Below are 22,900 nucleotides of genomic sequence, written 5' to 3'. Positions count from 1 at the left end.
CGCTCTGGGTCCGGAAGAAACAACTACCCGAAGCTCCCTCGCGCTTCAGAGTTGGAGGGCGGTGCCCACGACCCTAGTGGGAGAGTGGTGGCGCCGGGAGGAGGGGCGGGAGGCGGCGGTGGGAGGTGCCGGCCGAGGGAGCCCTGCTAGCAGAGTCCCGCGCACGGAGGCAGGCGAACGCAGCTCCCTGCGCAGGCAGAGCGCCTGGAGAGCGGACACCCAGTGTCTACACCCGGCCATGGGACGCTCCCGGAGCCCACGACCGCCGCCACTGGTGCTCTTGCTATTGGTGCTCTCGCTGTGGCTGGCACTAGGAGCAGGTAAGTGTCGCCCGTGCATTCACTTAGTCAGAATCCTCTAGGGCTGTAGGACAGGTGGAGCTAAGAGTATTGGTGGGGTGCTCGCTCTTCTGTCTCTCGAGTCTGGGGAACTGGAGTAGAAAGTCCAGAGTGTCAGAAAGGGGCTGGTTTCCAAGCCTAGACAAGAGTATGGACTCGTGTAGAAGGAGCCCTAGCAAATCCTGGCCACCTAAGCATCTCCTCGCCCCTGGTTCTACTTCTTCCCTCTTTTGAGGTGCGTCTAAATCAATCATGGGACAACTTGAAGCCAGGGCAGTACCAAGTCATTATCTCCATGAGGTGAGAATCTGATCAGAGGTTGCCGTTAGCTCTCAGTGGCTTTCGACCCTTCCATACCACAGAAAGGAAGTAGAAACTAAAGAATTTGTGTATACTTGTCATAGAATAGGCTTGTGAATGTGCTGACCTCATTACCTGGTTGTACTGTTGAGATTGTTACCACAACCTGCTCTCTTCCTACACTGGGATGTGCTTTTTAGTTACTAAGTTATTTAATTTTATTTATTTATTTTGTTTTTGATATAGGGTTTCTCTGTGTAGCCCTGGCTCTCCTGGAATCAGCTGTAGACCAGGCTGCTCTCAAACTCACAGAGATCTGCCTGCCTCTGCCTCCCAAGAGCTGGGGTTAAAGGTGTGTGCCACCACTGCAGGCTGCTTTTTAATTTAAAAAAAAATCAATCAATTAATTAATTTTTGAGACAGAGTCTTGTTTAGTGGCCCCGTCTTGGCCTGGCTATGTATAAGAAGATGACGTTGAACTTCTAATCTGCTTCTACCTCACATGTGCTGGTGTTCCAGATGTGTGTCACCCCCTCCTGTTTTATGATGTTCTGGGGACAGAGCCAAAGGCTTTGAGTATGCTGGTAGAGCGCACAACTGAGCTACAACCCCAGTCACACTGGATATAGGGTTGGTGGTGGTGGGTGGTTGCTTGCTTGTGAATTTTTTTTGCTTGTTTATGTTTTTCCTTAGATAGGGTCTCACTATATGTTGCCCTAGCTGACCTGGAACTCTATATATATCAGGCTGACCTTAAACTCACAGAAATCCACCTGCCTCTGCCTCCCAAATCCTGAGATTAAGGTTTTTTTTATTGAAAATAGATTCTTCTCTCATATTATACATCCCAATGGCAGTTTCCTCTCCCTCCGAGACTCCTCCTAGCCCCCACCTACCTTTTCTCTCCACCAGATCTACTCCACTCTGTTTCCCTTCAGAAAAGAGCGGGCATCCAAGAGACAACAACCAAACAACAAAATAGGATACGATAAGACAAGTGAAAAGCCCTCATATCAAAGCTGGACAAGGCCACCCAATAAGAGGAAAAGAGGCCCAAGAGCAGGCAGCAGCCAGAGACATACCCACTCCCTCTTAGGAATCCCACAAAGCTGGTGTTGAGAACTCTCTATCTGGCCATACAGCTTTCCCCAGCTGCCCAGTACAGTGCCTTCTCCAGAGGGTAACTGACCGTAGTAAAGTCTGTGGGATGATGTAATTCAGGGCTGAATTAGAGCCATGTCCTTCTATCCAAGGAAGAGAATCCTAAGAGCCACAATCCCTGGAAAGAATGATAATGACCTCGGGAACGCAGAAAGGCACTCGGGAGTCACACTCTGGGTCCCCTGCCAGAGCCTAAGTGAGAAAGCAAAATAAAGTTACAACAACAACAACAATAACAACAACAAAACAACCTAGCCTGCCAGGCAATGGTGGCGCATGCCTTTAATCCCAGCACTTGGGAGGTAGAGGCAGGCGGATCTCTGTGAGTTCGAGACCAGGCTGGTCTACAGAGCTAGTTCCAGGACAGGCCCCAAAACCACAGAGAAACCCTGTCTCAAAAAAACAAAAAAACAAAAAAACAAAACAACCTAGCCTGAGTTGAAAGACTCCTGAGTGAGAGACCACACACAACAGAGGTGGTGGTCATGGTGCTATGAGAAGAGAGACCTTGACTTTGAAACCAGCCTGGGCTAGATACACGCAATACCCTGTCTCCAAAAAGGTGCCGAGCATGGGGAAGGGGAGCAGTGTGTGTCTGGGGAGATGGCTCAACAGGCAAACTGCCTGCCGTGCATTCTGGGGACCTGATTTCCAGTTCTAGTACTTACATAAAAGTCGGAAGCTCTCATCTGTAACACCAACAGTAGGGGTGGGGTTAGAGGGGTGGAGCCTGGGGTTTGTTGGCCGGATAGTCTAGCCAAAATGATGAGCTCCAGGTTTGGTGAGAAAACCTGTCTCAAAAAAAATGAAAGTAGCCAGGCAGTGGTGGCGCACGCCTTTAATCCCAGCACTGGGGAGGCAGAGGCAGGTGGATCTCTGTGAGCTCAAGGCCAGCCTGGTCTACAAGAGCTAGTTCCAGGACAGGCTCCAAAGCTACAGAGAAACCCTGTCTCGTAAAACAAAACAAAAAAAGAAAAGACAGTAGAGAACAATAAAGAAAGACATCTAACTTGACACACAAACTCATCTATGTGCACTCAGACACATATACATACATGCAAATATAACACACACACACACAAGAAACAGAAGAGAAAGGAAAAAAGGGAGGCACTAGTCTGTCCAGCCTGTCTCCGTTGGTAAATCTGGGCAATAAGAACTCGTCAGCCTGACTTGGCTGCCCACCAGGAAATTCCACTAGTCCCAACATCTCTGCCGGTCAGGATCAGAGGTAAACGTTAAATACCTTCCTCATTAATTGGTGAAGTGGGATGACAGACAGGTCCATTCCGCAGTAACACTTGTAATAATTTCTGCTTACGTGGCCTTACCAGGGCCTAGGTGTGTGGGTATACTTGCCTTGCGTCATTCCTAAGGCCCTATGGTTTAATCCCTAAGCACTATAGCACACACACACACACACAGAGCACACACACACACACACACACACACACACACACACACACCATTGTTGTCCAGTAGCTGCCAAGTGCTCCCAAGTGCCGCTTATGAGTTTTTAACAATTGAGTAGAGAATACTACTACTCACCCCAAGCCAAACATAAAGGGGTCTTCCCCTCTCAGGGATGTGGCATCATGGACTAAAAATCATTCTTAAACTAGACAGAAAACATGCGTTCTAGGTTCTAACTTTGAGCTAGGCTGGACCGGCTACGTCCTCTGGTGCTCATTATTTTTTTTTAGCTCGTTCGTCCATAAATGGGTGTCCATGCAAGGAACCACACTGGAGAGAAACGGATGAGGCTCATGTCCCCTGAAAGCAGAGGCTGAGAATTAGTCTTTCTCTAATGAACCCCACTAGAACCAGCTAGAAAAGGCACCCGTGTGCTTGAATGGGACTGCCATTACTCAACTCTGGATGTAAGAGTATAGGTCTTGGAGCCTGAGTGTGTCCACTCTCCCGAGAGAAAGCATCTGGCTTCTTTTCTTGAGACTGGGTCTCACTAGATAGCCATAGCTGTCCTTGAACTCAGAGAGATCCCCTGTCTCTACTGCCTGAGTGCTGGGAAAAGCACGGACTACTATGCCCGTGGAGCACCATGCTTTTGTTTTTTTGAGGCAGGGTCTCTCTACACAGCCCTGACTGTTCTAGAACTCACTATGTAGACTATGATGGCCTTAAACTCACAGAGATCCACCTGCCTCTGCCTGCTGAGTTCTGGGATTAAAGGTGTGCACCACCATGCCCGGCTTGTCTGGCTTTTTTTTTTTTTTTTTTTTTTTTTTTTTTGGTTTTTCGAGACAGGGTTTCCCTGTAGCTTTGAAGCCTGTCCTGGAACTAGCTCTTGTAGACCAGGCTGGTCTCGAACTCACAAAGATCCGCCTGCCTCTGCCTCCCAAGTGCTGGGATTAAAGGCGTGCGCCACCACCGCCCGGCTTGTCTGGCTTTTAAATAGCCACTAATTATATCTCTAAAAGGCTTTCTTTTTTAGGTCAAAGTAGGTAATAATCTTAGCACTCATCAGTCTGACTGATCTGTCCAATGGGAAACTCCACCACTCCTACGTGTGGCTGCATGTTAGGGTCAGAGAAAAACATTAAACATCTTCCTCGTTAGCTAGTGAACTGGATTGAATGGCAGGTCTATTGGACAAGGTCAGCCTGATTCACTCGGCGAGTTCTAGAGCAGCTGGATACATAGCCTGTGGCAACCAGTCCTGGCTGCCCGGAAGACCCTGTCTCTAAAAGAAATAACAGTCCTGGCTGCCTGGAAGACCCTGTCTCTAAAAGAAATAAGTAACATTTCAAAAGAAGGAAAAGCATATGTGGTAGCACTTGCCTGGCATTGAGTCTCCAAGCATCAGCACAGAACCGTAGATTTAAAGAAGAGAAGGAAAAGGACTCGGGACCTCTTGCCAACAAGAGCTAGATCCAGTTTCCCAACTCCAGCCAAGAAGAAAAGAAAACATATGTGTCAATTAAAGCACACATCTGTGCCTTATGTCAGTTTATGATCTTGCCCTGAATTAAGCCCCAGTTTCACAATCCATAAGGCAGCTTCTACTTTTTTTCCTCTTGAAATTTAAATTTAAGTCCCTCCAAGTTCTTTGTGGCCTGAGCGGTTTGCGAATCCACCAGGCTCAGGCTCGGTCAACTACCAGAAAGAAGAACTTTCCCTTTGGAAGAGTTAGGACTCAGCATTTGGTCCAGTTAAGTGTTCATTTGGTTCAGTAACCTCAATGAGACTGAAGCCTGTGACCTTTCCTCCAGTCAACCACTAACTCACGTTTATTTGTAATGAGTGTCTCTTTAAACTTTCTACAATTCCTCAACTTGTTTAAAACCACCCCTCCTTGGGTCTTTTCTTTTCTTTCTTTCTTTCTTTTTTCTTTGAGAAGAGTCTCTCTCTCTCTTGTAGCCCTGACTGTCCTGGATCTCACTATATAGATCAGGTTGACCTCAAACTCACAGAGATGCTCCTGCCTCTGCCTTCTGCGTGCTGGTATTAAAGGTGTGTTTCACCATGTCCAGCAATCTTTTCCAATTTTTGTTCACCATCCTTAGTCATTAATAAAACAACCACACCATATATATATATATATATATATATATATATATACACACACACACATACACACACACATACACACACAAGCAAATATATAAATCTCATGCCTTCCTTAAATATTTTTGAAAATTCAAGAGCTTTGTGGCTTCTTACACATATGATGTTATCAAGTAAAACTTCTATTTTATATGCATGTGTGTTTTGCCTGAATATATTTGTGTACCACATATGTGCACAGTCCTTGAGGCGAGAAGAGGGTGCAGGATTTCCTGGGATTGGTGTTACAGACAGGAGTGTGCCATCATGTGGATCCTGGGAATTGTGCACGTGTCTTCTGCAGGAGCAGCCAGTACTCTTAATCTCTAAGTCAACTCTCTAGCCACCTTCTTTTTCTTTTCTTTCTTTATTTTAAAAAAAGATTTATTTCATTATTTTTGTGTATGTGTGTATTTGTGTATCTCTTTCTGTGTGAGTGCAAGTGCCAGTGGAGGCCAGAAAAGGGTGCTGAATACCTTGGAACTGAACTTGCAGGCGGTTATAAGCTGCCCCATGTGGGTGCTGGGAATTGAATTTAAGTCCTCTGGAAAAACATTATTCTCTCTTAAGAGCTGAACCATCTCCAGAATGCCTTCTATATGTTGTGAATACCATTAGTTAATAAAGAAACTGTCTTAGGCCTGTACAGGGCAGAATATGGGTAGCAGGGAAAACTAAACTGAATGCTGGAAGAAAGAAGGCAGAATCTGGAGAAGCCATGTAGCCCCTCAGGACACAGACGCCAGAACTTTACCTGGTAAGCCACAGACATGTGGTGATACACAGATTAATAGTGATCGATTGAAAGTATAACCCCAGTCCCTGGCATTCATCCTTGGGGCGCCAATGGAGCGCCAGTGAACGAAAAAACTCCATCTCAGGCCCCCTCCCCCTGGGAGTTGCCTTGCTCTGGACTCCACCTCTGGAAAAGTATGCCAAGTGCTGACCCCTCCCCAGGGAGGATCAGGACCATTCCCACAGGCTATTTAGACAGCTGCCAAGAAAAAGAACACGTGGTCTCAGGTTTTATGTGCCCCCCATCTTCTCTCTCTCTCTCTCTCTCTCTCTCTCTCTCTCTCTCTCTCTCTCTCTCTCTCTCTCTCTCTCTCTCTCTCTCTCTCTCTCTCTCTCTCTGTGCCTTGCTTCCCAGACCACCCAGGAGTGCTGCAGTAAATATGGGCACTGATTCGGTCTAATTTGGTCTGATTGGAATTATTTGTGTTGGCAGAGAAGCTCGTCTTAAGGATATTCCTAACAAATAGAAATAGGTTAAATAAAGCTGTAAGAGATTAGCCAGTAAGAAGCTAGAGCTAATGGGCCAAGCAGTGATTTAATTAATACAGTTTCTGTGTGGTTATTTCAGGACTGAGCAGCAGGGAACCAACAAATGGATTCCTATAACATATGTAAAAAAACAAATATGTATGTTTTTGAGATAGGGTTTCTTCTGTATAGCTCTGGCTGTCCTGGAACTTGCTCTGTAGATCAGGCTGGCCTCGAACTCACAGAGATCCACCTGCCTCTGCCTACCGAGTCTTGGGATTAAAGGTGTGCACCACCATTGTCTGGATCAAGTGAATATATTTTAAAGAAGCACAACTCAGAAACAGCTCTCTGATAGGTGCCACTGGCATGACTCATGTGCATGCGTGTGCACACACACACATACATACACGCACACAAGACAATTTTAATTTGTTTATGTCAGTGTTTTTCTTGTATGTATGTCTGTGCACCCCATACATACAGAGGTCAGAAGGGGATGACAGATCCCCTCGAACTGGAGTTATGGACAGTTGTAAGCCATCATATGGGTGTTGGAACTTGAACCAGGGTCTTTTGTAAGAGCAGCCAGTGTTCTTAACTGCTAAGTCATCTTTCCAGCACCCTCTGCTCCTCCTCCCCCTCCTCCTCCTCTTCTTTTTCTCCTCCTCCTCCTCCTCCTCCTCCTTCTCCTTCTCCTCTCCTTCTTATTCTTCTATTTTTTTCTGTGCATGGGTGTTTTGCCTACATGTATGTCTGTGTGAGGGTGCCGCATCCCCTGGAACTGGAATTACAGACAGTTGTGAGCCGCCATATGGGTGCTGGGAATTGAACCTGGGTCCCCTGGAATAGCAGCCAATGCTCTTAACTTCTGAGCAATCTCTCCAGCACCCTCCACACTTATTCTTAAAGGGCTTTGTGATGCCCTAAGATTTTTCTCATGATATCATCGGAATCTGCCCTTCCTCACCTCATGATTTGGTGGCCTCACTTGATTGCTGTCTTTGCAGGAGACTCCCCTCCCACAGAGAGCAGGTTTGTGAACAGCTGTATCCTGGCCAGAAAGAAGTGCCAGGCTGATCCTGCTTGCAAGGCTGCCTTCCATCAGCTGGAGTCCTGCACCTCTAGTGCAGGTACCGCACTGGCCCTAGTGGAGTCTTCCACGTCTGCGGACTGCCTCCAGGCGATGCAACAGCTTAGGAACAGCTCTCTGATAGGCTGCACGTGCCGATGGCGCATGAAGCACCAAGCTACCTGTTTGAAAATATACTGGACGGTTCACCCTGCCCGAAGCCTTGGTAAGACACTCTCCTAGAGTGGACTAAGCTGTAGGTGGATTTGGGGAAGTCATTTCTCAGTGGTGTGAGACAGGCTGTGTGACTGACTGATTTGGTGGGGACAAATGAAGCTCTGCGAGTGGCATCCGGAAGAGATGCAGGGAAAATCTGGCATTATCTTCTTGGGTCCTTAAAACTTTGCCCTCCCCTCTACCTATTCCTACATTTCTTTTTTCTTTTTCTTTTTTTTTAATTTAACCTTCTCATTTTAATTGTTTGGATTGGAATGTGCTATACATTTTTTCCCACTCCCCTTTCCTCCTCCCCTCTCCCCTTCCACTCTCCCCACCCCCTTCCTCATGCTCCCAATTTACTCAGGAGATCCGTCTTTTTTTCCTCCTTCTTAGGTGGATCCATGGTGTGCTCTCTTAAGGGTCCTCTTTGTTACTTATGGTTCTCTGGGGTTGTGGCCTCCCCCTTTCTCTTAAAAATATTTTTCAGCATGTTTTATTAGCACCACATAGTACATTAAAAAGTGGACGAGTAGCCTGGGACTGGTGGCTCACGCCTTTGGTCACAGAAGTTGGGGAAGCAGAGGCAGGTGGGTGAGTCTTGAGTTTAAAGTCTGCCGGGTCCACAGAGTTTGCTCCAGAACAGTCAGGGCTATACAAGGAAACCCTGCTTCAACAAACAAACAAACAAACAAAAATTATTCATGTGTGCAGATCTATGTTCGTACGTGTGTCAGGGTGCACGTGAGTTCTGGGGTAGCTTCTCTTCTGGGAATCAAACTCGGGTTGTCAGACTTGGTGGCAAGCCCTTTAACTGCTGAGCCATCTTGCTGGCCCCTTACGTCCACTTTTCTTCCCTGTATCCCCCTCTTCACAAAGCTCTAAGCTGGAAGATCCCAGCCTGAGGAGTTCCTGAAACAGGATGTTGAGAGAAAATAAGGAAAAGAAAGGGATCTTAACTCAGAACAGGTTCAGAACACCACAGGGCCTGCTGATTCAGAAAGAGTAGCTTGTGACAGAAAGGCTTTCCTTAATCAGGAGGCAGCAAGAGAGAAGGCACAGAGAGAGCCAAGCAGGTTTACACCTGTCTCTTGCCATAGGCTCATCTTTACTAGTCGTCATTGTTAGGAATATTTTCCTAACGCAAGCTCTCCATTGATGCAAAATCCCAATCAAGCCAAATCAAAACAAACCATATTAAGAAATATCCAGGTAGCCGGGCAGTGGTGGCGCACGCCTTTAATCCCAACACTCGGGAGGCAGAGGCAGGCCTGATCTCTGTGTTCGAGGCCAGCCTGGTCTACAAGAGCTAGTTCCAGGACAGGCTCTAGAAACTACAGGGAAACCCTGTCTCGAAAAACCAAAAAAAAAAAAAAAAAAGAAAAGAAAAGAAAGAAATATCCAGGTTTAATGGGAGTTTCTGCACTCTTGGGTGGCCCCGAAGGGCTGTGAACGCGACCACAAGGAAGAAGGAAAAGAGACCACGTGTTCCTCTTTTTGGGAGTTCACTTAAATATTCTGTGGGAGTGGTCTTGAGGACCCCCGGCCGGGAGGGGTCAGGATTTGGCCTGCTGGGATGCTGGGATTTGGAGTCCAGAGTGCTAACTCTCAGAGTCAGGGGGCTAGGATAGATGCAAAGGGCTGGAGCTTAAACTCCCAATTTAACAGTCATCTTTGTAATTAACTAACTAACTAATTTGGGGTTTTTTGAGACAGATTTCTCTGTGTAGCCCTGACTGTCCCGGAACTTGCTCTGTAGACCAGGCTGGCCTCAAACTCAGATATCTACCTGCCTCTGCCTCCCAAGTGCTGGGACTATGTTGTGGTAACAAAGAAGAGGAAGAAGAGGTCCATAGGTGAGCATGGAGGCTTGTAATCCCAGCACTCAAGGGACTGAGGTATGAGGATCCCCAAAATTCAAGAATAGCCTAGGCTAGTGAGACCCTGTCTCAAACAACAAAACAAAACAAAACCCCAAAACAAACAAATAAATAAAAGATCAAAGGGGGCTGGGGAGGTAACTCAGTCAGCCTTGCAAACATAAAAGACCTAAATATGAGCTCAGAACACACATTAAAAGAAAGCAAATGGGCATGTGACATTTGTAATCCCAGGGCTGGGGAAGCAGACAGGCAGATCCCTGGGGTGTAGGCCAGACAGCTGAGCCTGCTCAGTGAGTCCCAGACCAGTCAGAGGCCTCATCCCTAAAACAATCAAACAAACAGACAAAGTAGGGGGCAGTGTGAGGAGGGGGCTGCCGAATTGTTCCCGAGGTTAAGAGCACTGGCTGCTCTTCCAGAGGACCCAGGGTTCAATTCCTAGCACCCAGGAGGCGGCTCATGACTGTCTGTGGCCCCAGTCCAGGGGATCTGACACCCTCTTCTGGCACTTGGACACTTTTAGGTTTTTGCCCATTGGTCTTACTCTGAAGCACAGAATGGCCTCAGACGTGGTGTGCCCTCAACGTTTGAGAGTAGAGAACACAGGCCTATGTCCTGGCTCATGGAATTTTCTCTGCTGGGTCTGGATCTGGCTCCTCTTGATCTAGAAACCCATAAATCGCAGACAAGTCATCTGCCTTCCGTAGTCTCAGTGCACGGTAAGGAACGGAATCCAGACACAGCGCTCAGAAAGGGGAGGCTGGGAGGCATAGGGCACACTGGCTCACAGAGGATGTCCAAAGACCGTCTTCCCTAGGAGGAGGGGTGTTCCCTTTGCTTTAGGGGTGCAGTGAACTGTCCCTTGTTCTTTAGGACTCTTGGCCCAGCCCTCCGCCAGCTTCTTGCTTTTCTATTACTCTCTTTGGCTGTGTTTGAAATGGGCGTAGGAGACTGAGCCTCCTTGGGGATGAAACAGTATTCTCAGCCTGCTTCCTGCCTGACGGAGGTCGGGGATTTTAAGTCTCATAATCTTTTAATATGGGCTGGTAGCTCTTGGCTGTACAACGCATAATTGCTTTTTATATCTTTGATTTCTGTCATCTCATGAGCCCAGTAGCCTTTCCCACAAAGACATGTACTTCCTTGTAGCCCTAATTAAAAGTCCCTTGCCCTTGTTTTTCCTCCGGAGTGTATTTGTCCAACTGGCAGGATTTATTCCTTACCCCCTCATCAATCGAGAGATCCCAGCGACTGCCAGGGTACCCATGTGTTTGCTTTGCTTTCCTTCCCGTTGAGTTCTGATCAACTTCGTAACTCAGAACCTTTCCAGCCTTATCTTCTATGTCCAAATAGGAGAGAAAGTTGCTTCTCTTAATCCTGTAATCCTAAAATTCCTGATCTCTTTTTTCTTTTTTTTTATTTATTCTTATTTTATATACATTGGTGTTTTGTCATGGATCTTGGATCCCCTGGAACTGGAGTTACAAACAGTTTAGCTACCATGTGGTTTCTAGGAACTGAACCCAAGTCTTCTGGAAGAGCAGTCAATACTCTTAACCACTAGGCCATCTCTCCAGCCCTGTTTTTTGCTTTTTTGAGATAGTTTCCTTGTGTAGCTTTGGTCATTTTGTAGACCAGGCTAACCTCGAACTCAGAGATCCACCTGCCTCTCTGCTGTCTTGAAAATGAAAACTTTTTTTTTTTGGTTTTTTCGAGACAGGGTTTCTCTGTAGCTTTGGAGCCTGTCCTGGAACTAGCTCTTGTAGACCAGGCTGGTCTCGAACTCACAGAGATCCGCCTGCCTCTGCCTCCCGAGTGCTGGGATTAAAGGCGCGCGCCACCACCGCCCGGTGAAAATGAAAACTTTTGCTAGGTTAAACTGCAGTTATAACAAGCCCTCTCCCAGACCACTGCTTTATTTATTTATTTATCTATTCATTTATTTATTTATTTACTTACTTACTTACTTACTTACTTACTTATTTATTTATTTATTTATTTATTTATTTATTTATTTATTTATTGGGGGTGTCTCAAGACAAGATTTCTCTGTGTAACAGCCCTAACTCTTCTGGAACTAGCTCTTGTAGACCAGGCTGGCCTCAAACTCATAGAGATCCTCCTGCCTCTGTCTCCCAAGTGCTGAGATTGAAGGTGTGTGTGCCACCACCACCTGGCTCAGACCTCTGCTTTAAAAAAGAAATGTCTTTCTTGTTCATGTTTTACACTTGACGCCAGCTTCCATCAGTTGACTTTGCTCTGCCTTTCGTCCTCATGGAACAACCCAGGCTGGTAGAGAAAGGAGGAGCAGCAGAACCATGCAATGGGTCTAAAGCTTCTGCTCAGATACAACTGACATCAGTACAGCCTAAACTCCACAGGCTGAAGTGAGCCACATGGCCAAGCCTGACACCAGTGGGCTGACTGTGTGTGTTCCTCTCACAGGGGACATGGAAGCCCCACTTCCTGCTTTCTGCTCCTCATCCTAACCGTTTCTCTTCCCCAGAGACATCTTCCGGGACTCTCCCACTTCCTGCTTCTCTTCAGGAGGTCCCAGGTCTTCCTTTCTTAAAGCCTGTCTTCTCGGCTTTTCTCACAGCCATGCTCCTGCAGTCTTCAAGATGCTTTTACAAAGGCCTGTTGGGTGACACCAGCCAGCTCACCTCGTTCTTCCAAAAGGAAGGTCTAGAGACAGGGTCTTGTGAACCCAGGCTGGCTTCTAACCAGCCAAGGATGACCATGAACTCTTGATCTGCCCACTCCCCCTTCCTGAATGATGGTATTACATAGGAGCCTCTATGCCCAATCTCTTGTAGGCACTGGGGTTGAACCCAGGGTTTTGTACATGCCAGGCGAGCACTCTAACACTGAGTTGCATCCCAGCCCCCAACACTTATGAACTGGCATTTATTGAGCACCCACCATGCTCATAACCTAGCAAGTGCCCTTCAGAGTCCGTAGCCCCACAGGAGGATGGGGAGAGAGATGTGCTGGTTGTGAAGCCACTGTGTCTTTTCTTCCTCTGGTTTTCTCAGTTTGGTCCATCTCAGGACCAGGCCTCACTTCCATTTCTATGCTGTAACATGTGTCTCTATAGTCAGCAGTCAAGCCTAGAACACAACCTGTTTCCGTCCCTTCCCTAATAGCAAGGGAAAGCAAGAAAACATCTCCTTGCTTAATTGTGTAGCCACAGGGGAGGTCTATTCATAGGAGCAGAAACTCTAGAACCAATGTTCTAGATTCTAGATTTTATATCCCACCTCACCCCGCCCCTTTATTTGAGACAAGGTCTCACTATGTAGCTCTGGCTGGCATGAAACTTGCTATGTATATAAATGTATGAATGTATACACACCAGGCTGGCCTCTAATTCATAGAGAGCTGCTTGCCTTGTCCCAGAGCACTGCGTACATTGCCACGCCTCGCCCAGGTCCCCTTCTTATTAAGCTCGTGTGAATCTAAACAAGTCACTTACCCTCTCATCCTCAATTTCTTCTTACTCAGACTTCCAGAAGGATGAAATGAGCTGTGTGTGTGTGTGTCTGTGTGTGTGTGTGTCTGTGTGTGTGTGTGTCTGTGTGTGTCTGTGTGTGTGCGTGTGCACGGGCACGTGCCTGGGATCCAATGTGTTTAACAAGTGACAGCTCTTAATTATTTTCATATATTTATTCATTGGGCCTAACCTGTGCCTTCATGGCTCTGAATTATTCTCGTCTCTGTGCAGCCATAGCTCCCTAGGTACAAGACCTTGTCTTGTCTTTTGCTGTACAGAGCCTTGCCACCTGGCCCGGCAACTTCAGCCCTCCCACTCCCCTTTACAAGTCCTTGTCTTTGGCATTTACATACTCTCCATTCTCTCTAGGTGACTACGAGTTGGATGTCTCCCCCTATGAAGACACAGTGACTAGCAAGCCCTGGAAAATGAATCCCAGCAAGCTGAGCATGCTCAAACCAGGTGTGGAGGATAAGCCCTAGGATGTGGAAAGGGAGGCTGGGCTTGGGCTCTGAGGGAAGGTGGCTGAGGGGAGCATAAACTGGGGTGCTTTGGGGAAGAGTTTCTGCCTGCTGCGACAGGATGGAAGTCGGAGCTGTGTTCCCAGGAGTCGTTAAAAAGCCACTGTTACTAGGGAAACCTCCAGAGCCCATTAGGGCCACTGGCCCTCAGGAAGGGTGTGTGGGAGCAGCGCGGCAGAAAGCACGCTGAAATGGAGTATTTACCCACATTTAAGGTGGCCAGGAAAATAGTTTTTTCAGAAGTCCCTAAGGACTAGGAAATTGCCTGTTATCAACTGTTCTAATGGCGTGGGTGAGAAGTTGGTCAGGAGAAAGTAGCAAGCATCTCATTCCCCACAGGGGTCACTCAGGGTGGGAGCTATCAGTCCTGTGAGGGCTGGAGTGCACGTTTTCCCTCCAGTCCTGTGAGACTGGAACTGATTGAAAAAGAAGATAGAAATGCACAGGCGGGTGGGTAGTACAGCCTTAATTCAAGCTCTTGAGAAGTAGAGGACGGACAGATGGTCAGGAGTTCAAGGTCATTCTCAGCTACAGAGTGACTTCGGGGCCAGCCTGGGCTACCTAGCTAAAAAACAAAACAAAACAAACAAACAAACAAACAAACAAAACAACAAAAAAGAATACATTCAGGAAGTAGGTTTTAAGATACAAATAAAAGTTAGGATTTTTCTTGTTTGGGGGATAGGGTCTTACTACGTAGCCCAGACAGGCCTTGAAGTCTTGTTATTTATTCTTCTGCTTCCAAGTACTAGAATTATATGAGTACGCTGCCATGCCTGGAAGAATATATATATATATATATATATATATATATATATATATATATATATGTTTGCTTTGTTTTTGTTTTGAGGCAAGATCTCACTATGTAGTCCTGGCTGGCCTGGAACTCACTATACAAATCAGACTGGCCTCAAGCTCCCAGAAATTCACCTGCCTCTACCTCCTGAGTGCTAGAATTATAGACATGTGCTATCAGATCCAGCTTAAGAATTAGAATTTTTATTGAGTTTTATATTATAGTCAATTATATATATCTTAGAACTGGAGTTTTGAGGAGAAAACACAGATTTCTACATAATGGACCCATTAGGAGGAATCAGTAAACAACCTGTGAAAAATCACAGCCTGCTGGAATACTCTGGGCTGTTTGTTGGAATATTCTGTTACTAGAAATATCATAGGGGTGTGGGACTGTAGCTCACTGGTGTGTAGACAGCATGTAATGAAGTTTAACTCCACAACTCCATACATTACAATATCATTCTAACCGGGCGGTGGTGGCGCTCACCTTTAATCCCAGCTCAGGAGGCAGAGGCAGGTGGACCAACACTAGCCTGGTTTCCAGAGTGAGTTCCAGAATAGCCAAGGCTGCACAGAGAAACCCTGGTTCATGAAGCAACAATACCACACACACACAGTGTTGTTATGATATATATATGTGTGTGTGTGTGTGTGTGTGTGTGTGTGTGTGTGTGTATATATATATATATATATATATAATTCTAGTTTTCAAAGTTTCAGGATATGGGAGGATTTTTATATGTGAATCGGTGAATGAAGGATGGGCAGGTAACATAGCACTGAATAGAATAAACGAAAGATGGACGTGGTAGCTCATAGCTGTAACCTCAGCCCTTGGGAGGTAGAGTAAGAGGAGGATCAGAAGTTCAAGGGCATCCTTGCTAGACAGTGAGCTCAATGTCAGTCTGGGCTACTGTGAGTCCCTGTCTTAAAAACAGGACCGCTGAGATGGCTCAATGAGTGAGGGCTCTTGCTGCCAAGCCTGGCCACCTGGGACCCATGTGGTGTCGGAAGAGAACCAGCTCCCTCAAGCTGTCCTCCAGCTTCCAAGCATGCTCCCTAGCAACACACACACACACACACACAATTTTTAAAAAGAAAAGAAAAAAATATCCCCTCCAAGAAAACTGACACAACCCTGAACAGAGTAGAAAAGCCTCCATTCAAACCTAAGCAGAATTTGGTCGCATCGTCTCAACAGCTGGGAAGTTCTCTGGGGTGTTGCAGAGCTTCTGATTGGTGATCCCCACCACCAGGCCTCACTGCAGGGGTCAAGGAGCCCCATTTGTTTACTGAGCTGTCTCCTGCTCATATGCTGGATAAGTGCGTGGGTGTTAGATGTGTGTGGATGTCGGTGTTGATGACCATAGTGGTGATGACGATGATGACGGCTAGGGTGATTTTACCAGACCAGATGAGGGCAGGGAATGAGAGATGTGAGAGAAGTGTTAGGAGTGGATTAGTTCAGGACAATCCTTCCTTTCTGCCACCTCAACAACCTGTCACCTCAGGCGTTTGCTGAACTTCCTAGTGAGACTTTGCCTTGGTGACTTGGTGCTACTCTCCCCACAGACTGGGACCTCTGCCTCAAATTTGCTATGATCTGTACTCTTAACGACAAATGTGACCGTCTGCGCAAGGCCTACGCGGAGGCGTGCTCAGGGTTCCGCTGCCAGCGCCACCTCTGCCTTGCACAGCTGCGGGCCTTCTTTGAGAAGGCGGCAGAGCCCCATGCCCAGGGCCTGCTGCTGTGTCCATGCAGGCCTGAAGATGTGAGCTGTGGCGAGCGCCGGCGGAACACCATCGCCCCCAGCTGCGCCCTCCCCTCTGTGGTCCCCAATTGCCTGGATCTTAGGAGCTTCTGCCGTGCGGACCCTCTGTGCAGGTGCCCTGTGAGGGTGGGCAGGATGGGCAGGGATGTGGCACACCTCTCTCTCTGGGTCTGGCTATCCTGCGGAAGCCGTGTCTGATTCCCCAGACACCGGGAGCCCACTTACTGTTTTACCTTGGAGATTTTGTGAAACTCTCCCTCCCACTCTTCCTTCTTCCTTCCTGTAGCTCAGGATTGTCACTACATTATGTAGCCTAAGCTTTCCCCTGGATTTTCTGAATGCAGGGAGTTATAAAGTCACCTCACCACTTCTGCCCATGGCTATTTTGTTTTTTGAGACAAGATTTCATATAGCCCTGAATTCTTTTGATCTTCCTTCCTCTGTTCCCTAAATGGCTGGTCAACTTACTGAGTTCCAGACCAACCAGGGTCGCAAAGTGAGACCCTGCCTAAAAAAACAAAAACAAACAAAATAAAAAACAAAACAAACAAACAACCCCCCACATTTATTTACTTATTTGTTTATTTGTTGTTGCTGTTATTGTGAGACAGGATCTCTCTACAGGTCCTGGAACTCACTAGGTAGACCAGGCTGTCCTTTGAGCTCAGAGATCTGCCTGCCTCCACCTTTGGAGTGCTGGGAGGCCCTGGGATGTCTGGTTAGCACCTGCAGTCCAGGTATTCCTACAGCCCAGAGGAAGAGGTAGGAGGGGCCTCCAAGCCTCTGGACCAGGAAGGAGGCAGCTGCAAAACTAAGAGAGACTGTCCCAACGTGTTAGTGGAAGGTGTGGAGTGCTCCCCATACACATACTGTGGCTCCCTGACCATTCCTCATGTAAATAAGGAAAGTATTTCTAATTAAAAATTAAAGAAATAAAATCCCAAGCCAGGCTAGTGGCTCACATTTGAATTCTCAGCACTTGAAGGCCAAGGGAGAAAGAGCAGAGATGGAAGAGCATTCTCAGATTCATCCTGAACTTGAGGCCAGCATGGGCTATGGAAGACCTTGTCTTAGAAAAACAAAAATAAAAAGTAAATCAAAATCAAGTTCTTAACGAGCACTAGCATTCACCGAGCACTTGCTCCTCCCCACAAGGCTGGGCACTACGAGCAGGTTAACTTTGATCAGAATCCCATGAGATCTGTAGTGCTATCCTAGCTTTTACAGGAAACTCGATAGAGCCTTAGAAGCCTGAGGCAGGAGGATGCTTGAATCCAGGATTTTAAGACCATCGTGAAAAATACAGTAAGACGGTTTCAAAAGACGAAAATTAAAAGTGTAATGAGAATGTCTTTACAAAACCCATTATTACACATAATTAATATATGCTAATACAAAATTTTTAAAAAGTTAAAACATCGCTCAATATTCTGTCACTATTCTAGAGAGCATTTCCTGCCTGCCAGACATTTTTCTATCCAGGCAATAAAACAGGCACATCTGTGTCTTGAAGTCTTTCCTACACTATACACTGCTCACCACGAGTGATCTCCTGTGGAGGCAGGGTGGGCATGGGTAAGAAGGTTCAAACATGTAAACTCAGGTCCATGCTTAGCTGCTAGATCAGTCTCAGCTGTAAAGAGAAGCTTCACTTGCAGCTGTTGCAGGGGACCTGAATCCAGTTCCCACACGATGGCTCACAATAGCCTGTAACTCCAGTTCCAGGGGCATCCAACTCCACATTCTAGCCTCCATGGGCACCAGGCACACACATGCTGCACATACATACATGAGGCAAACTTCATATATATAAATGATTTTTTTAAAGCTTATACTTAGAGCTCTCAATAATAACACTGACATTTCCAGCTGCTTCTTATGGACTTGATGCTGCTTTAAATACTTAGTATCTTCTTGTTTAAGTGGCAGGAAGCCTATAAACTGGTTGCTGTGACTCTTTTGTATCATCCTCAGTATACAAAAAATGAGCAAGCCGTAGTGGAAAGAAGCAGAATAGTATGCTCAAGGCCTATAGGGAGAGAGTCTGGCTTCTTTTCTTATTCTTTTCTTCTTGTTGAGATAGGATCTTTCTATGTAGGCTTGGTTGGTCGGGGACTTCCTAGGTGGACCAAGCTAGTCTCAAACTCTCAGAGATTTACCTGCCTCTGCCTCCTGGGAAAGGTGTACACTAACATGATAGCCAAAAGTCAGATTTCTAACTTGGCTTTGGAGGGCAGGAATAGGACTTAGTCTCTAACCATTCTGTGTTCCTGACGATTATCATTCTAGTAAACATTACTGTCATCTCACACATTTTATTTATTTTTTTAAGGTTTATTTATTATGTACACAGTGTTCTGCCTGTATGTATGCCTGCAGGCCAGAAGAGGACACCAACTTTCATTACAGATGGTTATGAGCCACCATGTGGTTGCTGGGAATTGAACTCAGGACCTCTGGAAGAGCAGCCAGTGCTCCTAACTGCTGAGCTATCTCTCCAGCCCCCTCACACATTTTAAAATGAGTAATATACTGGCCTTTAAGAAGTTCCTAGTTGTGTAGAAGTAGTAGAGAAGTAAACAATTAACCTAGCATGAAGCAAAATGTAACACAAACTGAAGAAAGATACAGGACAAACTCAATTTTAGCACCTAAAAATGACTGATATGCCAGGTGGTTTTGTTCTTTAAGGTTTTCTTATTTTGATTTTATATGTGTTTTGTCTATCTGCATGCATGTATGTGTTCCATGTACATATCAGGTACCCTGCGAGCCAGAAAAGGGCATCTGATACTCTTAGACAGGAGTTACAGATAGTTGTGAGCCACCATGTGGGTGTTAAGAATCGAACCCCTAACTGGGCGGTGGTGGCTCACGCTTTTAATCCCAGCAGTCGGGAGGCAGAGGCAGGTGGATCTTTGTGAGTTCGAGGCCAGCCTGGTCTACAAGAGCTAGTTCCTGGACAAGCCTCAAAAAACAAAACAAACAAAACACCCCAAAACAAAAAGAATCGAACCCCTGTCCTCGAGAAAAGCAGCCAATGCTCTTGACTGCTGAGCCATATCTCCAGCCCTGGGGATTGCATTTAATCACAGTAATTGATGTGATCGGACCCACCATTGTGAGTGACGCTGTTCTCAGCGCTTGGGGTCCTGAGCTGTATAAAAAAGGAGAAAGTGAGCTAAATACCAGCGTGCATGCATTTTCTCCCTCCTCTGCACTGTGGACATGAGTGGCCACTTCAAGTCCCCATTGCCGTGGCTTCCCTGCTCAGTTGAACTGTGACCTGGAACTGTAAACTAAAATAAAACCCCAAATTTTACCTCAGCAACACAGAGAGAAACTAAGACGGCCATCTTCCCTAATGTAGGGTGAATGCTAATAATCAGAGTGTCTGGCGTTGGTTAAGCACGGGATGTGCGCCGGGCACTATGCTGAATGCATCCTCCTGTTCGTCTCCTGAAAGTCAGGCTGCTTCAGCTGTTGTCCTCTCTGACTGACAGTCAAGAAAACATCAAAGATCCTGTAACCAGGGACTGTGGAGCTCACGTTCACAGTGATGGGCTGTGGGGCCTCGGCGTGGTGACTGGATTGTGGTGCATGTATGGCTGAAGGAGAAGAGGAGCTGGCATGAAGACAGGCGTGGCCAGCTGAGGACAGCGAGGGTGAAGTCCGGGTCCTCAGAGGGGGTCCTGGGTTCCTTTCTTTCAGATCGCGCCTGCTGGATTTCCAGACCCATTGCCATCCTATGGACGTCCTCGGGACTTGTGCCACGGAGCAATCCCGATGTCTGCGGGCTTACATGGGGTTGATTGGTGAGGCTGAGGCATACGTAGGGAATCAATAGAGTAGCCAGCTCCGAGGTGTGAATACACTGGAGACAGCGCCCAGAATGGCGCTGAGGTCCTGGGACAGGCGGAAGAAGATGGAGGCTGGAGTTGGAGTTTATCCCTTCCTCTCTTCGCCCAACAGGGACTGCCATGACCCCAAACTTCATCAGCAAGGTCAATGCTAGTGTTGCCCTAAGCTGCACCTGCCGAGGAAGTGGCAACCTGCAGGAAGAGTGTGAGCAGCTGGAAAGGTCCTTCTCCCAGAACCCCTGCCTCAGTGCGTATGCCCCTCCTACCGCCAGCCAGTGACTGTTGGGAGAGAGAGAGAGAGAGAGAGAGAGAGAGAGAGAGAGAGAGAGAGAGAGAGAGAGAGAGAGAGAGAGGGAGGAGGGAGGGAGGGAGGGAGGGAGGGAGGGAGGGAGGGAGAGAGGGAGAGAGGGGGGTCAGTTATGTGGTCCACGTGGGTCCTGTCCATCTCTCTAGTCAGAGCATCCTCTTCTGGGCTCTGCCCTTCATCTCTCCAACCTGAAGCTTTCTTCCTTCTCCCACTCCTCCCACTCCCAGAGTGAGCTCCATGCGGCCTGTTCAACTTGTCTAGGCCCCAAGATGAACAAGTCAGAATTCTACTTCCTACCCACCTGCCCACTGTACCCCAGGGGCCCCCGGCATTCCCTTTCTTGCCTTGAGAGTCTGAGGAACTTCCTGGCACCTTGCTCCAATCTACTTTTTCTCCTGTACTTAGTGGAGGCCATTGCAGCTAAGATGAGCTTCCACAGACGACTCTTTGCCCAGGACCGGGTGGACGACCCTACCGTTTCTGTGATACAATGGCGGGTAGGACTCCCTCTGTCATATACCTCACGATTTTACCACACTAGTTGGAGAAAATGCAAACCAGTCAGACAAAGGGACAAGGTGGGAGAGACGCCATGATATAGACCTCTAATAATATAGCCCTCTAACGCACACGTCATGTGACAGGCTTAGGTGTTGAAGGGAGGTGTCCTCTGGGCTGGCTCTATTCCATTTCTTCCACAGGACAATAACCCTGCTCCAAGACCACAGCCCCGGCTGCCCGTTCTTTCTGTCTTCATGCTTACCTTGAGTCTACTTCAGACCCTCTGGTAGCTGGTCGTCCCCAGGGTCCTTCGTGCTTCCACCGCACCCAGACTGAATTGCAGCCTGTTATGGGTGAGAAAATGACAGCCTCCGGAAGAGGATGCAGTGTGCAACACCGTAACCCTGGACCAAGTAGGCGTCTTGCCTAGCACGTCCTGTCTGCTCCAGATGAGGGCCTGGGAGAAGCTAGGGGCTATGACCTTCAGATCCTGACTGGCTAGTTCTCAAACCTCCCTGACCCCTTCTTCTATCTCAGGCTCTCCTGCCTTAGGGCTTTGTCACCACGGTTTTGGCCATATATTCTGGTGGTGATTTGCTTCCCCACCCCCATCCCTTTTTCCCAGGATTTCCCAGAGTCTAATGAGTCAGCCATTCCCTGTTCCATTCTATAGGAAGGCAGGGCTGCGGGTTCTGAAGCAGCTGAAAAAGACACTCCCGTTGTGAGGAAGGCTGGTGTTCCTGGCCCCTCATCCCCTCCGAATGGAAGTGAGAGACTGCTGTCTTCACTGCTCTGCCCTGCAATCCTGAACATTTGGGCATCAAGAGCTGAGGCCTTTGGGTCTTGCTTAACTCCTACAACTGTCCCCAAGTCCCCCAGCCTCTTGGATCATGATTAAACATTTTGACCTAAACCTTTGATCTTCTCCCATTTTCTTAAACTGTGAGTTTACACAAGATTAGTGGCACGCCTCAGTCACAAGGGCACTGAGAGGATGATGAGGAGACACAGCCTCCCGGCTGCTGACTGCTGTGAGCCTTCCGGCAGCGCTCTCAGCCTCCCTTGCCACAGAGTTGGAAGAAAAATAGTAAATAAAAATAAAAGATGAATAAAAGATTGTCTCCGTCCCAGCTCTAGGTGATTCTGGGACCTGCCTAGAATCTACCACTGAGGCCTCCAGTCAGCCGCAGCATTGATTGAACCCTTGTCTGATGAGCCTGCTCCAGATCATGACAGGCCCAGAAGAACACAGAGGCTGATCCTTGCTCTCGGGGAATCTAGTCCTACTGGAGTAAGGAAGCATCCTTTCCGAGCAGAGTAGCTGAAAGAATGTATTTATAGAGCTGTGCGTATTTGCTTATTCATTCTTTCTTTCTTTCCAAGGCCGGCTAGTCAATTCTGTCTCCGTGAGATACTGGGGTAGACGGAAGAGGGGCTGAGGTAGCGCGGCTCAGACACTATTCCAAGTCTTTTCTCATACCAGAGTAGAGATACCGAGAAGACAATCAAGAAAAACACAGTGTGATAAATGCAGCAAAAAATGATAACAACCCTCATTTCTTGAGCTTACGCTGTGTGCCAGCTCCTGTTTAATACACATTGTTTTCAGGAACACACATTAATTCATTTAGGCGTCTGTTGTAGCTTAAAATCATTTTTTTAGATTTACTTTTTTATTTTATGTTTGTGAGTGTTATGTACCACATGCATGCTCAGTGCCCACAGAAAAGGGCAGCCTGGGACAGGAGTTACAGATGGTTATAAACACCGTATGGGTGCTGGGAACCAAACCCAGGTCCTCTGCAAGGCCAACAAGTGATCTTAACTGCTGAGCCATCTTTCCAACTC

At 47.2% G+C, this 22,900-nt stretch overlaps 1 protein-coding gene across 1 annotated transcript; it reads left to right on the top strand.

Annotated features, from left to right (window-relative positions):
• Window positions 1-218: 218 nt before the first annotated feature.
• Gfra3 (GDNF family receptor alpha 3) lies at window positions 219-21,679 on the top strand. The gene is made up of 8 exons (XM_038331575.1): window positions 219-320; window positions 7,637-7,924; window positions 13,657-13,749; window positions 16,185-16,497; window positions 20,096-20,199; window positions 20,357-20,491; window positions 20,957-21,048; window positions 21,253-21,679. The coding sequence occupies exons 1-8, from the start codon at window positions 239-241 to the stop codon at window positions 21,340-21,342; spliced, it is 1,197 nt and encodes a 398-aa protein (XP_038187503.1). The 5' UTR covers window positions 219-238; the 3' UTR covers window positions 21,343-21,679.
• The last annotated feature ends 1,221 nt before the right edge of the window (window positions 21,680-22,900 follow it).

Source organism: Arvicola amphibius, chromosome 5 (assembly GCF_903992535.2).
Source record: "Arvicola amphibius chromosome 5, mArvAmp1.2, whole genome shotgun sequence".
Lineage (NCBI taxonomy): Eukaryota > Metazoa > Chordata > Mammalia > Rodentia > Cricetidae > Arvicola > Arvicola amphibius.
The sequence above is the reverse complement of the archived record's forward strand: the minus strand, read 5'-3'. Positions and strand labels throughout refer to the sequence as shown.